This window comes from Hetaerina americana, unplaced genomic scaffold (assembly GCF_022747635.1).
Source record: "Hetaerina americana unplaced genomic scaffold, ioHetAmer1.1.p SCAF_98, whole genome shotgun sequence".
Taxonomy (NCBI): domain Eukaryota; kingdom Metazoa; phylum Arthropoda; class Insecta; order Odonata; family Calopterygidae; genus Hetaerina; species Hetaerina americana.
In genome coordinates, this window is record NW_027287627.1 from 832093 (window position 1) to 849549 (window position 17457).

The 17457-nt window shown below is 33.5% G+C and overlaps 1 protein-coding gene across 1 annotated transcript; it reads right to left on the minus strand.

Moving 5' to 3' along the window:
- Positions 1–696: 696 nt before the first annotated feature.
- Positions 697–16526, minus strand: LOC139699908 (uncharacterized). Its single transcript, XM_071598320.1, has 6 exons — positions 16433–16526; positions 15491–15604; positions 9374–9497; positions 6983–7059; positions 2164–2232; positions 697–1865 (listed from the first exon to the last, which is right to left on the minus strand). Exons 1-6 carry the CDS (start codon positions 16520–16522, stop codon positions 1824–1826), a joined length of 516 nt encoding a protein of 171 aa, XP_071454421.1. The 5' UTR covers positions 16523–16526; the 3' UTR covers positions 697–1823.
- Between the last annotated feature and the right edge of the window lie 931 nt (positions 16527–17457).

A 17457-nucleotide genomic window follows, 5' to 3' on the forward strand; every position in this document is an offset into this window, starting at 1 on the left:
TTAGAAATCTAAAGAGTCACATGTTGAGACACACTAATGAAAGACTCCACGGATGCAAAATTTGCTCAAAGGCATTTCCTGAAAATAGAGATCTAAGGAGACACATATTGACAGACACTGGCGAGAGGAAATACAAGTGTAATATGTGCTCGAAATCATTTGCTCTAAACAGTAATCTGAAGAAGCACTTGTTGTCACATGCTGACGAGAGATCTCACAAGTGTGAGTTTTGTCCGAAATCATTCAATCGCAAAGATTACCTGGATAATCATCTTCTGACTCATGCTGCTGAAAAGCCTTATAAGTGTGCAATATGTTTGAAAATATTTATTAATAAAAGTAACCTTAGGAAGCATATGAAGTTGCATGAAGAAGTAAACACTGACTAAAGTGCCCTAATATCACACTCACATCTATCACTCAAAGAGAAACAAATGACTAATATTTGAAGTGCAAAAGAAGACACTTCTGTATGAAATTTGTAAAGCTGCTCGCTTCAATTCCCTCACATTGAGTATATTTTTTATTATAAAACACCAAAATTATAATTAAAAAATTATTGTTCTTAGATATTATCATGTTGTGTTGTGATTTTCTTAATAAAATATGATAGAATACATCACTTTATACTTTTCTTTTATGATTACATCGATTTATTAAAGAACTCTTTCATCCATTTAAATTAAAATACCATAATCATCAATTTAGCATATTTTCAATTTAATTACATTGTTTTTGAAAAATGAATTTTCATGTTTTTGGTGTACTTAACAATATATCAACCATGAGGCTTCCATGGCCATGTTTTTATTATGTAGCCCTTTAATAAACCGTTTTGGGAAGCTGTGGGAATGGAACTTTCACCTATGCAGGGATAGTTTGAAGGTCAAGAGGCATATATACCTGGTAAAACTTTGAGAAGAAAATTTCAGAGAAATAGCTGTGAGAAGTCTAACATTCATGAAGGCAGGCAATGCAACTTGATTCATATGTGGTGTTTGAAAGAATTCAATCATGGTAATGCTTGCATATGAATGGCTATTAATTTATTTTGGGGTGTTCTTTAGCCGGAACTTTACGATACAGAAGTGGCCAGAGGAGGTAACTAAAGCATTTAAAAATATTTTTGTCAGCAGCAACCATTGAAAATTCAAAGTGGTATGGGTGATGAATTTTTAATTGGCAAATTTAGTAAATTTCTTACTGATAGAGGAATAACATCAGCACTTGTATTTAAAACAACATTGCAATGACTATCCTCAAATGCTAAAATTAAATAAAATACTGAACCAAGAACTATGTTGATTATCTCTGCAAATTAATGCAAACTTATAATAATAGGGTTAATTCCAAATTATTTAATGAACTTAGTGACATGAATTAAAAAGGCATTTACACTTGATAGCAGGAGAAAAACCAAATTTGTTGAATGTTTCAAATATTCAAATCAGCCATCTATTGAGGATTAGTGAAAAACAGTTTCCATTTGCAAAAGTTAGCATACCAATTTCTACCAGGGAAGTGTTTTGTCACTAGAGTAGATCCAGACCTACACCAACACATGTTGCAAATGGCATTTACAAATTGCCAACTGAAAAAAGTTATTTGCATTTTGATTTTACATATTCTTGATGCATATCAACTGATAGTTCATAATTACTCAAAAGGAAACACTGAGGGCAGTGAAAAGGCTTTTGCTGATGAGAAAGTGTATCTACAACAGTGATGAGACCATCTTATCTTGTTCCAGCAACTGATCCTTTCCCGGGCATCCTTCATCCCATCCGAATCTTAGTTATACACTTATCCTTAATTTCCAATTCTTAATTTAAAGACAAGCAGAATTCTCCATTATTCGAAGGGTCCTGCAAGATCAAAGAAAAGCATTACATCTGCAAAGATGGTTTCATAACTCCATAGTTATAACGACTGATAGAATTGTTTACTTTCTCCTAATCACTACTGCAAACTGAGGTATATAAACTGCAGTCATTAATGGTCACAATAACTCAAGTGAGGTGATAGGATAACAAAATAGAAAGTGCAAATACATTTTAAGAGGGAAGATAATAAAAATTCAAATGGCTAAGTTCAACTGAGAACAATACTGATTTCAAAGCACAGATTGCTCATTATGCAAGCAACTTGAATATGAAAACTCACCAAATTCTCTGCTTCATCATTGCTGGACCAGTCACCTTGCATTGATTTGAGCATTGGCAATTCTTCATCCTTTACAGGAGCAACAGAGCAACCACTTTGAGTGTCAACCTCCTCTTTGACAAGGATCACATCATAACAGACATTCAGTCTTATTCTTTTCAGCATCACTGGCAATTTCATCATCAGATATCTATTTTCAACCAGAAAACTGGGACAGCATAAAAATGGCAGACATTTAGCACTTTAATAATGGCAGATGATAAAAATTTCAAAAAAAAAGATTATCACACCGACATATCTTTTGAGCTTTTTGAAAACTGAGCAGCTGTAGAAAATCTAATTAATATCAGAGACTTCAATAATTAACTTTAGGAAACAATATTTTTTAAAAACTGCAATGCATTGTTGCTGAATTCTTTGAACTAAATCTTGACTTTGTTATCACCAATAGCGACCATGAAATTTCTTCATGTGGCCACTTTATAACTGTCATTTATCCCAAATGCTGTAATTTGATGCATATGATTAACAGATGCCACAGGGTGTGGACCTCATTGTTGTCCTCTGGTAGGGTGATCCATGTGGCCGGGCTTGCTGAACAGTGCCGCAAACTTCTTCTCCGTGCCATCATTGGTGCTGGTGGTAGTGGCTTTACAGGTTTTGCTGACTTACCGGGCTGGATTTGCAATTGCCTAATGGTCTGCATCTCTTGAGATAAGGCCTGAAATTGTGTCTGCAGGGCTGGAGCCAATGGGGGTGGATCCTGCTCCCCCATGCTCAGCTTTGGTGACTTGTTCCTAGGTTCAGGAGATGGTGAAGACATGCTTGGCTGTGGATGGGATGTCTGTCTAACTTCTGGATGCTTTGCTTGTCCCCGGGTTTGTCTTGGACTGAAGATGGGTGAGGTCAATTGGTTTGACATGTGCATGGTGGGGTAACCACCACTAACAATAGAGAGATCTGAAGGCACTCTTTTTTTGTGAACCTTTTTGACTGACAAACCAACTCAGGCCTTGTCTCACCTATATATCCACCTGGCTCCCAAATCTGAGGCTAAGTATACCAGATTTAGTATCCCCCATCATAATCACTGAGCGTCAGGGAGCAGGAGCCACCCGCATGGACTTTAGCCCTGCAAACTTAATTTCAGGCCTTATCTTGGTATTTGGAGGCTATTGGGGGCTAGTTCCTTTCTCTGCTCCAGTTACGGTTTTCAAGGAAGACCTGGTACCCAAAAATCACTTAACCTTTAATGGAAATGCACGCGCCTTGGCTGGGACTTGAACCCGGGACCCTCCCGTCAGTAGTCCAATGCTCTACCAACTGGACTACAGCAACATACACATGTATATATATATATATATATATATATATATATATATATATATATATATATATATATATATATATATGAGAAAGTAGTTATTGGGGAAAGAATGAAGAGTTTGGGTAGGGGTGTAATGAGAGGAGAAGATCTACTTATGTGTGGAATTGGAAATTGACAAGCGGCTTAAATATCCTGCTGCTACCACAGCAGGATATTTAAGTGATGACTTAAAATGGACATGATACAATCTTGGAGGTTTAAATGACTGGAGCATCTAATTATGTGGCATCTCATGCTTGTAGGTTTATGCATGTGTTAGTATGTCTGCTTGAGTGTGCATTATTGTATATGTGTGCTAGTATTACAGTAAGTGTGTTTTTCTCTGCATAGGTGAATGTTTTTGATAGTGTTTTGTTGTGCATATATATGTATATAATCGCATTTGTCACTGTATTTTTGATAATAATTATATGTTAGTATTTTCCATCTACCCTGAAATTTTTAAGTATATCATTCTGTTGACAATGTTGCTAACTCTTTGATAGTTAAGAGATTTGAGAGAAAATGCTGATTTTCATTGGAAAAATTGGCTTATATTACAGCTATATTGTAACGATGAATTACTGAAATAAACCTTAGTCCATAATTTAATGCCTGGTTATGTTGAAACATTATAATAATACGATATCTATAAGGAGATAGTAGATTCTAATAGATAGTACGATATGTATAAGGATTCTCTTTTACACTTAGTTCATTTAATCAAGACTTCGGTATTAATGAGAATGAGTATACTATATGCCTTCCAGGCTGCCATTGCAACTGATCTGAAACAATTTATAATGAATAATTTCTAAAATATTCTCCATGGAAAACTTTCCTCCATTAAGCAGCAGAAGTTTCAGGAGAAATATGAGGTAATTTAGCTCAAAATGTCTGGATAGGTAAAATTTCCCATAGACCCATAGACATATTTCCATAGACATATTTTCCCATTTCCCATAGACATATTTCCAGCTCTTCCATACATACAGGGTGTTCCGGACTGAAATACGTCAACTTCTCATTACTCTGAATGAAACTTCAGCAGAATGTAACTGGGTTTTAATCACTATTTTTGTGCATAACCAGGTATTCCTAACTCTTAAAATCCTAAAGATGAAGTCTGCAATGCAATCCCCAAAATCATCAAAAACCACCAAGAACCAGGGAATACTTTCCCAGCATTCCAGTATTAACATAGGGGCATCTATGTAAATATACCTTTACTTCTTCCTAACCAAACGCTGTGTGATATAGACAGATGCCTTGTTTCATCTTACTTTCATAGGCATCACGGAACAATTCATTCTCTACCAATAAACATTCGTCAACAAACCATGCCCAACTTTGCATATTTTTTCTTCAGCAACAGTCTTAACATCTAAACCCTGTCCATCTTAGACTTTCCACACTTACAGACAAGCCAAAGAGAGAACATATACACTCCAATGTCCTGTGAACAATACAATTTCTTTTTTCTCTTGCAGAACCAATTTGCATTATCTTTATCTCATCATTTTATTCCTCAAGGATATTAAAAGCAGGTATATTTCCAGGCAAAAAGACATGAGGCAAGTGTTTTGCCTTGTATAAACTGAACTTAGTAGATAGTAGAGAAATGAACTTATTAATAACAATCCTAGCATGATTGATGGACAAATGGGAGAAATAGTTTTAATATATATATATATATATATATATATATATATATATATATATATATGTATATATATATATATATATATATATATATATATATATATATATATATATATATATATATATATATATATATATATATATATATATATATATATATATATATATATATATATATATATATATATATATATATATATATATATATATATATATATATATATATATATATATATATATATATATATATATATATATATATATATATATATATATATATATATATATATATATATATATATATATATATATATATATATATATATATATATATATATATATATATATATATATATATATATATATATATATATATAAAAGCCTTAAAGTTGATTTAACGTTTAGAAGATCCAAAAATTGAAAAAATGATAGGTATGTTTGAGTTAATGATGAATTTGAAGATTAACATGTAATGTGAAATTTTTATTCTTACAGGTTGAGATCGTTTCTTCTTAGATTAATGTTATCAAGATGTACATAATCATCCAGAGATTTTCAGCTTTATCAATTATATTTTATTTGAAAAATTATATAAAACAGGACAATGTCACTGTTAAAGAGTTATAATTTATGTTTTACAATTGGTTTTTTCAGAGTGTATGGGAATATTTGGGAAGAGTTAAGGAATAACAAATAATCCTAAGCAGTCTAATGCACTTCAATTTTATGTAGCCTAAGCACTCTTCTGTTCACAATGCTCCAGGTAATGAATGATTATTGACATATCTTACATTTTTATGATCATTTTGCAGAGTGTGTCATCATGTGCGATATTAGATGACTACGCTGAACGTATGCCTTTGAGCACACGTTGCATGTGTGTGGCTTTTCACCTGTATGTGTCAACATGTGCCTCTTTAGATAATTACTCAGAATGAATGCTTTTGAACACAGGCTGCACATGTGTGGCTTTTCACCAGTATGTGTCTTTATGTGTGTCTTAAGGTCACTTCTCCGGATGAATGCTTTTGAACAGATGTTGCACTTGTGTGGCCTTTCACCAGTGTGTGTCAGTATGTGCCTCTTTTGACTACTTCTACAAGCAAAGGCTTTTGAACAAAAGTCACAATTGTATGGCTTTTCACCTGTGTGTGTAATCATGTGTAACTTTAGATTACCTCTGTAAGTGAATGCTTTTGAACAGACTTGGCACTTGTGTGGCTTTTCGCCAGTGTGTATCATCATGTGTGACTTAAGATGACTATGCCTTTTGAATGATTTTGAACACACCCGGCACTTGTGTGGCTCTTCGCCAGTATGTATCATCATGTGTGACTTTAGATGACTTTTCTGAGTGAATGATTTTGAACAGATGTTGCATGTGTGTGGCTTTTCACCAGTATGTGTCAACATATGATGCTTTAGACAACTACTCGTAGCAAATGGTTTAGAACATATATTACACTTGTGTTGTTTTTCAGCAGTATGTGTCAACATGTGCCTCTGTAAAAGTATATTTTTAGCAAAACCTTTTAAACACAATGCACATTGGAATGGTTTTTCCCCAGTGTGCGTTGACATGTGAATTTTGAGTTTACTGAAATTCAGAAAGTTTTTAGAGCAGAAATCACATTGATGCTTCTTCTTAACAGCATGCACTAATTGGATATGACTTGCAAGGTCATCTTTTCTCTTAAATACTTCCACACAAACATCACATATGAATAGCATCACCTTGCTAAGGTGCACATGCATTACATGATCTTTGAGAAGGTCCCTTTGTTCAAATACCTTGGAGCAAATTTCACACACATGGAGTTGAGTGGATGAAGCATCTTTTCCTGAATCATCTTGTTTTTGGTGTTTATCTGTAAGATTTGAAGCATAAGTAGATATTCAATAAAAAGGTGCATACATTTATACAATCATACATCTACTCTTGCCTGTAAATACTCATCAGTCTAAATATGTATGTTAGCAATGTCAGTTGCAATAAAATCTCAGGAACGAAGCATCTGTCATCACCTACTGCTGACCTGAATTAGGCCTTGTAGCACTTTTTGTTTTACCTTCGACAGTGTCAAAGTGCTTCTCTTTTGAGCCTTGGAAACGTAATGAAGTTACATGAAGCTAGATCCAGTGAGTGAAGATGGAGTGAACATATGATGTCATGCTCTTATTTTTCAAAAACTGCATCACAAAGAGGGCAGTATGACAATTTGGCAGTGATCAGGTATGCAAATCTTTTTTTTCATATGCAAATCTTCAGAAGAAATCCATAAATTTGCATATCATGTCTTGAGCAATACAAATGTTTCGGCTGCTAATTTATCTAACAGGAAATAAAAATTTATTGTAGTGTTTTGCTCTGGAAATTTTACCATCATGTTTCATTGCCAAAATCAAAAAAAAATTGTTCCAATGACACGGCTGGTTTTGACTACTGCAGCCATTTTTTTCCTGTTACTTTCGTGTCCTCCTTTGGGTATCTGCAAAATTTTACCCTTTTTGTTATTATGTCAATTGCTTATTTCACCAAGTATGCTTAACCAATGAGCACCTAATCCTTTATAAGTACATCAAGTATGTATTAAAAGTCACTCACAGCATCTTCAAATTCTGACCAATAAATAAGAGATAAAAATTATGTCATTTTGCTATATTATGTTTTTTTGCTTATTTTGTAACATAAAGTCTACATTTTTCTTGGCTAAATTATATGAATCACTGAATTATTTAGTAGCAAATTATTTTTGCAACTAATTTTAACATAATATAATTAACTCTTCATGCATTTTTCAGAAGAAATTTAATGAAAATTTATTTTAATTTCTTTTAAAAATTCATAGGTCAAACTTCAAAACCAAATTTTTGCTGCATAAAAAGGTGTTCTGCATATGTCTTAGCTTATCTTGATAATATATTGACAAGATCAATTGAGGCAGTGCTGTGTAATGACCTTGTTAAATTCAATTATTCCAAAAAATCAATTTTCTTTACTTTTGATTTGGTTTCATTTAATGCCTTTTTTTACTAACTTTTAACGACTGAAAATAAAAAAATACCACATTTCGGCAAAGTTGTATCAAGTTGACCAAGCCAATTGTCTATTTTGCCATACCAACATATCTCATTAGGACCTTAGGGTAAATGTAAAATTAGAAGGCACAAAACTTACTCTTATCTGGGGTTTGTAGATATTTTCCTGGCATTCAGATGAAAGATTCCCCATTTTCAGGATGACACCATGTAGGTTGTTTTTCTGACAATAGTTTTGCCCATGTTTCAATGAGCATCTTCAGGTTGAAGTAAACCAGGTAAGATCACTTTGACCTGAAGGAGCTCATTGAAACAGACAAAACTGTTGTCAGGAAAACAACCTATATGGTGACATCCTGAGTATGGAATTTAACTCTCATCTTAATGTTTCATTTATTTCCATTGCGCAGACATCACAATTACAGTATAATTCTTGGCATGTTAATTTTCAAAAAGGTACATACTTCTAACAAGTGCTTTCATAAGAAATTGAAGGTTTCTCCAATTCTGATGGAAACTGAATGAATTAGAACAGCAGGAAACTAATATTAAGAATGAAACTATGGGGCAACTAGAAAAAATTAAATTATTCCTATCCTGTTGTTTCAAACAAAAGCAACAAATACTTTACTAAGAAATAATAGACATGGTAAACCAAAGAAAATAGTTTAACTGTAAATAATGGAAATGTAAAAACAACAAATGAATGGCATTGACACCTTTTACATGATATTTAGATCTTACTTAGAATGAAACATAAGATATTGAAAGGGAAAACGGTTGTGTTTGGTTATATCATTTATAATTCTTAACTGATAACATCTAAATTCAGAATAATCAAGCAAAATTTAGAAATGGCTTGAAAACATAACAAGATTAATTAAAGATCTAGTCTGAGTAGCTATATAAATAATATTAAATACATTATTAAATAATTGCAAAAATGATGATAACATTATCATCTTTTTTGCAGTTTGTTATAATATTTTAAATGGCCTTTCAGTTATTTTTAAAACAATTTTTAAAAGGTAATGCAGTTTTTCACAATACATTATAAGTACTGCAAGGGTTAATCACCAATAGTTGTATTACACCAGAAATAAGCTAAGATGAAGTGATAGCACAGTCCTTAGCTTTCCTTACCTTGTTCCTGCAACACCTTCCCTCCCAGTCTTACTTTCATCTGAGGTATATCAGCATCACAATCATCCTTAATCTTCACTTCCTCCTCAGAGGGCATATTTACTTCTGCATCTGCCAAATGATCCTGCAAGATCAAGGAAAAAATATTACAGATTTTCAGGATATGCATGAACAATATGTTATAAAACATGTTATTTTAAAAATTAAAATTAAAAAATTGTTAACTTGTATACATTATATTTGTATAATAAAATAGTATTTTTGCTGAAACCTCTTCAAAAAAAATATTTTTCTTCTAACAATTGACTTGCATAGGTTAGGAAGATACGATTGATATATGCAGAGATTATGAAAGACTTGCTGGGAAGTTGTGTCAGCCTGTTCTGTTAAGAAATACAAAAGAAGTAACCGCTTACAACTCTACACAGTAAAAAACTTCAACCCTCTTCCTTTAAAAAAATAAAATGGGAGGAACAGAAATGCCTCCTGAGACTTGGCCTCAGCCCTATTGAACAGATATGAAGAACCCATCAACTGAGGCTGTGCAGTTTGCCAACTAGTGCTAACTTCATATGCATTATAATTTTGTTTAGGTAATGAGCGGTTAAGTTAGATTATGGATGGACATAGCTACCATATAGATATTTTTTCAACTGCTAACAAAACAAAATCCAGTGACAAACTACATTATCTCAGTCTTTATCTCTGAGTACTTCTTCCCTTCACCCAATCCAAAATTCTTATATTGTTCCTGCCCTTTCCTCATTTAACTAGCATTCTCCCTTCTATTACAGTTTTTAGCCTCCTATTGCCAGTCAACATGGCTTTCCTCAACTCCTCCTGCCTCTATATGATTTCTTGGACAAACTTATACCCTTGTACACAATGTCTAGCACTTCCTGATTTGTTTTCTTTTTGGACAATTACATTTTCTCTATCTTTTTACATACCCTCATTTCAAAAGCCTTCAATCTACTTCTCTAAATGTCCCATACCAAATTTGAACAAGTCTTTTCTTTACATCCTTACTCCACATCCCTGTCATTAACTCCTTCCTTGTTATTTCCTCATTTCCTAGTGCAGGTTTTCTCCTTACCTCACTGCTGCATTGACAGTATTGGTACTGAACATAATTGAGATCTTTAAACACTAGTTTTCGCCCTCCTTTTTTTCTTTTCTTCAAAATTGTACAATATTTTTTCATTAATTTTGATTCTTATTCCATAGCTATCATATAATTGACAAACCTGCCTTACATCTCTTCCTAGCACTGGCCAACAAGACCATCCGTTCTTCACTTACACCTTCCAAGTCTGAGATATATGCAGGTTAATGATTAGCCTCCTGTTCATTCTATCTTTTCTTATTTTCCACATTTACTCATTAGTTCATCCCAATTCACTCTATCATATGAGCTATTGAAATCAAAAACAGATACCATGTTGGCCTAAGTTCTTTAACAGACAGTTTTTCACATTATTCCTTTCAATTCTCTTGGATCTTTTCTATGTCAGCTATAATCTCACACAACTTATCTTTAATTGCTACAATAGATCTTTCCTTCTTACTTTCTGATAATGATTTAACCTTCTTAAATAGTACTCTAACTTGGCCTTCCTTCTGTGGACTTATTATATTCTTGCATAATCCTGAGAACCCTCATTTCATATGCTACCAATAATTCAGAGCACCAATTACCTACAAATATAATAAGAGTCAACCCCAGCCATACTCTTATAAATGGGCAAAGGATGGATGAGGGAAATTAGAAGTAGCAGTAAATCAATAAAAATTATAAAAATAAATAAATACCTGACAATAAAACCAATAATTAATATGATAAAAAAACAATAATAATTGAAATAATGAAGACTGCAAATAAATCATGTCCCATCTAGCTTGGACTATATAACATTGATCCTTGCTGGTCTCAAGCACTCAAACACAAGTAATAAAATAAAAATTATTATAACAATAAATGAAAATCAATCATGCACTCTCTAGCTTGGATGTACTATCCAGAATTAATCCATCCTTGTCGCTTGCACTCCCACTCTCCCAGGGCTTATGAGAGGTTTCCTACTGCATCAGGGGCCAACTAATCACACATAGTGAATTAAAATTTAAAATTATAAAAAAATGAAAAATAATCATGCCTCGGATGTACTATATAGAAAGCATCCTTGCTATTCTCAACCAATCACATTATATCAGGGCTTACAAAAGATTCCCTCTGTGCCAGTGACTCGTCAGTCATACATAATAAAAAAATAAAAACAAAATAAGTATAGCTTATATATATATATATATATATATATAAATATATAAGCTTGGATATACTAAGCAGCATCGATCCTTGCTAGTCACATGCACTCCCATGCTACCAGGGCTTACAAGAGGATTCCTTCCTGCTCAGGGGCCAACCAATCTCACATAATGAAATAAAATTATTATAAATGAAAAATATTCATGTACCCTCTAGTTTGGATGTACTATCTAACCTTGATCCTTGCTAGTCTCAAGCACTAATATTCAATCATGGCTTACGAGAGGTTCCCTCTATGCCAGTGGCCTATTGGTCACACATAATATAATAAAAGCAAAATAATCACACACGCTCTAGCTTGGATGTACTAAGCAGCAATGATCCCTGCTAGAGGCATACACTCATACTTTATCAGGGCATACAAGAGGTTTCTACCCACGCCAGTAGCCCGCCAAATACTCACTTGCTTGGGCATGCAAAGCTGCCTTAATCCTTGCAAAACTCACTCACAGGTGTACCATTGAATCTCTTCTGATGTTAGACCTTTGACTTGCAATTTGTGGAAGGGTAAGGGGAGTGCCCAGAAGTTCTTGCATAGTAAGACCTTGGAGGACAGATATTCAAGTCAGATAAGGAAGTGCAAGATGCAGTAGCCAGTTGGCTTTGATGCAGCATGAGAAAGGTATGACTCCAGTATTATAAAGGTGCTTACAAGGATAAAAAAACATGATTTATCATCAAGGCAACTTGAAATCCTCAGGCTTTCCTAAGGTTTTTACAAAGTTGAGAATAAATTTGCTTTTCCATTAAAAATAATGCAAGACCTTACTTTTTGAAGGGACTATGTAAAATGCAGTTAATGCGCATGACTATAGCTTCTGCATATGCCAATCTATTAATGGATAAACTTGAAAATAAGTTCTCTCATCAAAGAAACACTCAAACGGTACTGACATGTCTTTTTCTTCATCCTTTCCACAGTATCTTTCAATTAATCTACATCTGACTCGAATATAACTTTCCAAGCTATCCACATATACACCTAGAAAAATAATTTTAACAGTCTCAATGAAACTTACTATAAAAAATAAATTTACTTCAACTGCAGCCACGCATGCCATACAAAATCCTTCTTCCCCTTCTCACTCTGTGGCTTCTGTTTCTACAAGAACACTCCCCCGTAATAAAAATACACCGACCAGTTACGTGATTGTCTCAGAAAAAGTGGGCAACCTGAAAAACTGCTGAGTAGTAAAATTCTCAAACCTTCAACCTTACACATTCCTCTTCCTAAACCAAACTGCCTGAAAAGCCCTAACCTTATCATAATTTCTTTATCCAAAAACCATAAAATGAAACAATCTACGAACTTTTCTCCATTATAAATAATATTCAGTGCACATATGTTTTATTACCACATTTTCCTTCTATTCTAAATGCCCATGATATTTGCTGGACATTAGCATCTTCAAGTCCACCCACAAGCAGTTTCTCCCAAGCCCCTGTTGGCAAATCTAACAACAGATGCTGCAAATGCTGCCACTTTTTCAAACCCTTTGACTTCATTACTACCAAATTGCAACCTGATATCACCTGCAGCACAAAAACATTAAATTTGACTCTTCTGTAACTTCTGTCTACCCTAGTACATCACTCAATGAAACACCACCCTTTCCCTTTCATTATAACCAATACTATTCTACCAAAACCATTACAATCCTTAAATATCTCATCCTTAATCAACCTGCATCACACAACCAATCTTTTGATGACCATTTCTCCATAAAAGTGATTGAAAACCTTTTAAAACCAGCAGGTACAAGACAGGTAAGAACTGAGAGATGGTGCATATCTTAGTGCTCCAGTCATTAAAAGCATCCAAGCCTCACAAAGCCCCCTGAATGTATGTAGCAAATATAATATGCAAATAGGTGACTATATATAATACATTTGTGTGTAAGAAAAAGAATAAATAATATGATTTGTACACAGAGATGCTAAACAGAATAAAGAGAAGAGAATCTTAGTCATCCCAGAAAAAACCCAGAATTGGAAATTGTATCAGAACATTTCATCCAGGCCTATCAGCTGCAGAGTAACAGAACATCATATTAAAAACAGCATCTCCACAATTCTGATTCACCCTTTCAGTCTTTACATGGCACAAACTGTGCATTTCTTGTTCTTAAAATGAAATCCTGCCTTTTGCTCAATTCTAATACATGTCATGCCACATAATAGCCATTATCTACCCAGCACCTTAATTTGCTATAGAATCCTGGTCATACCTTATCTCATCTTAAAAAACTGAATAATCACTACATTAATCTATTTGAATACACCCCAACTTATTTGAATAATTTCAATGATTCTGACATCTCATTTAAGTCCTTACTTGGCAAAAGCTATGCATTTCCTGTTCTTGAAATTAAAACCTGCTTAAAAGGACACCATTATAGTGATCTTTAAGTTACATCAAAATAGTTTTCATTCAAACTCCCAACGACCTCCCTAAATCCATCTACCAGGGCACCTTCAAACCGTAGAACACCTGCTTAGAAGTTTTTTTTATCTGAAATGGAATTTTTTTCTATTTCAAGGCATTTTATCATGCATTACAAAAATTTAATTTTATAAAATTAATCCGAACAATTTTTTTCACAAACCTTGTACCTGCCATGCTATACAATAGCCATTACCTATTCTAACAGTTTACTTTGCTTTATAATCCTGGGCATGCCTTATCTCATCCTAAGAAATAAATCTCTATTTTCACTCATTTGAACACATGACTCATATCATGAGCAACGATTCAAAGCTTTTGCCTTTTTCATCGGAAAGGAATTACTTATATGGACCATCGCAAAAATGCTATAACTTGACACCACCTGCACCACAAAAACATTAACTGAGCCCTTACTGTAATTTATGGCCTGCCTAGTACATCAGTCAATGAAACACCACCCTTTCCCTTTTCATCATAACCAATACTACTCCACCAAAACAACCATGATCCTTAACTATCCCATCCTTAATCACCCTGCTTTGCAATACCAATCTTTTGATGAGACCACTTCTCTGTTAAAGTGATTGAAAACCTTTCAAAACCTTTTAAAAAGAAGATAGCAGACAGGTAAGAAATGAGAAGGCATCCAAGCCTCACAAAGCCCACTGAATGAATATAACAAATAAAATATGCAAATAGGTGACTACAAATAATAAATTCGTGTGTCAGGGAAAGAACAAATAAAATGATTTGGTCGTAGGGGTGCTAAAAAGAATAAAGAGAAGGATACTAACTCATCCCAGTAAACACCAGGAATTTGAAATTGTATCAGAACATTGCATCCAAGTCTATCAGCTGCAGATTAACAGAACACCTAAACAGCATCTTCACAATTCTGATTCACCCTTACAGTCTTCACCGGGCACAAACTGTCTATTTACTGTTCTTAAAATTAAATACCGCCACAATTTTCACACAAACCTAATACATGTCATGCTTCATAATGGCCATTATCTATCCTAACACTTTAATTTGATATTAGAATCCTGGACATACCTTATATCCTCTTCAAAACTGACAAATCACTACATTCACCTGTTTGAATGCACCACCTATATCATGAGCAGTAATTCAATGCTATTGTCTTTTTCATTGGTGAGGAATTACAATGAAGCTATACAACCAAAAACATAAGTCTGGTTCAGAGACACTAATATAGTTTAATTAAATATATAGCATTACATTTACAGCATTAAAAATAAACATTTGTTCCTCTCATGGTTATCATGATTTGAAAAATTAAGCATAAGTCATTATAGCAGAAAAGCTCTAATTTTTCTCTTACCTCAAGAGAAGTCCTTTCCTGAATTTCAATATGGTGGTCCACTTCCTCCTTGCTAGCTGGAATTTCAATGACCTCCGACTCTTCGACATCAATCTCCTCCTTTTTCACTGTGATCTACAAATATTTGTTAAAAAAGTTGAACAGTAATAAAAAAATATGACTAGACTGTTGCTAGTTTCAACAATTAGGTACGAGAATTTTGAAAAGATATTAAGTAACAAAGATAATTTATATTAGGTTATCATTGGTCATATATGAAGTGAAAATGTAAATCTCAGAGATTCCACAATGACTAAATGCGAATTCTTCTTTTATCAGGAATCATTCAAAATAATATGTTTTGAACAAATGACCCTATAACTTTATAAGGATTCTATGCTAGTAATTTTCTTGGCATTTTGTATGTTTACCCAAGATTAAATAAAAAAACTACCCTTGGGACAATGTTTACGTAAATGAAATATTTCCGTACAAAAATTCACCTTTTAAAAACTAATACATTAATGAATCTGAGAGAGGAATAAACATACCCAAATACAGAGGAATTACTTTGGCAATGCATTGGAAATGCATCTATATCTAATTATCTATACAAACCATAAAAAATGAATGCTAAGATATAATGATGAAAAACACCATAATTGTAATCAGAATAAAACGCATCAAAGAAAGCCAGTAATCTTACGCATGCTCTTTAATAAACAATTCAGTATTCAATTTTTTCCTACATACATATCTTATGTATACAATATTCGCAATTTTTAAGTCATTTCCGTATTTGCCATTTGGTCATTAGACCTTTAGGCATTTCTACATTAGGGAGGAAATACATTTAATATGAACACTTATCAATCAATCAATTTTCCTTACTTTCCCTATCCCATACTGTTATCAAGGACATTGCTCACTATGAACATTATGAAATAAAAACACAAAACTCACCTTTGCGCGACTGATATTTCTATCTTCCAGCTTCTTTTCCGTTTGTCTCTCCAATAAAAGATTGTTTTCGTAGCATTGCTGCTTGAACATATAGAAATCGGTCAGTATTTTAAAGCACTGATAGCAAATAAACCACGGGTTGATTCTATCCATCACTACCTAAAAAAACAAGATTATCAAGGTAATATACCCCACACATCATCCCTCAACGGAACTCTATTCATGTACTACTACTCTACTCTGACCCAAAACCGGGAAACTTTCGTGGCAAAATTACGATAAACGCGTCTTGATGAAAATGTAAACACGTAAATGATGGCCTACTTTCAATTCCAATAACTCTTCTATTGCTTCCCGCACCAACTGCTCAGCATCGTCGTTTTCACTAAAAATATTTGTCAACCGACCACCACGGCCAAGACATAATCTACACTTTAAACTTTCTTGTCGTGGCATCTTCGTAACACTTGAAACTGTCAACATTAAAAACACGTAAGCAATAGATTCCTAAATGGCCGACTACGTATCGATGAGTCGTTCGTTCTGAATCGATTCCGAAGTGGGAGTTTGAGAATCGATCTGGTTTTGTTTTGCCCTATGTGATCACCAAATTCAAATACATTTCCACTTCTTCAAATTATTTCATCTCTCACTTAATTGATTTGAATCATTCTTATCAGCAAATAAAACTATCGAAATAGCAAGAGAATAAAATAGTATTTGGTTACCTATAAATTACAATTTAAAAGCAATATTTCATTGTCCGAAGCATAAGAGTATACTTTATTCATTATTTATACGTTGACCAACAAGTTTAATCCTATTAAAGTGATGCTTTAATAACACTGCTGAGTTTTCCGATAAAACATTTTCCTTAAAGCGTCCCTATTCATAGTGAAAAAATTATTCATGAACTCATTGATGGCATAAATTACTTTTAATGTGTTGATGAACCAAGCACGAATTACTTAATATGGTATATTTAGTTGGAGTTAATAAATTACCATGGCATGGATTCTTAAACA

Coding starts and splice junctions, on each gene's coding strand:
- LOC139699908 (XM_071598320.1), bottom strand. CDS start 16,522: ATGTTCAAGCAGCAATGCTACGAAAACAATCTTTTATTGGAGAGACAA. Junction 9,498..15,490: donor AGGAAAGGACTTCTCTTGAG/GTAAGAGAAAAA, acceptor TTGATCTTGCAG/GATCATTTGGCAGATGCAGA. Junction 2,233..6,982: donor TGTGTGAAATTTGCTCCAAG/GTATTTGAACAA, acceptor GCTCCTGTAAAG/GATGAAGAATTGCCAATGCT.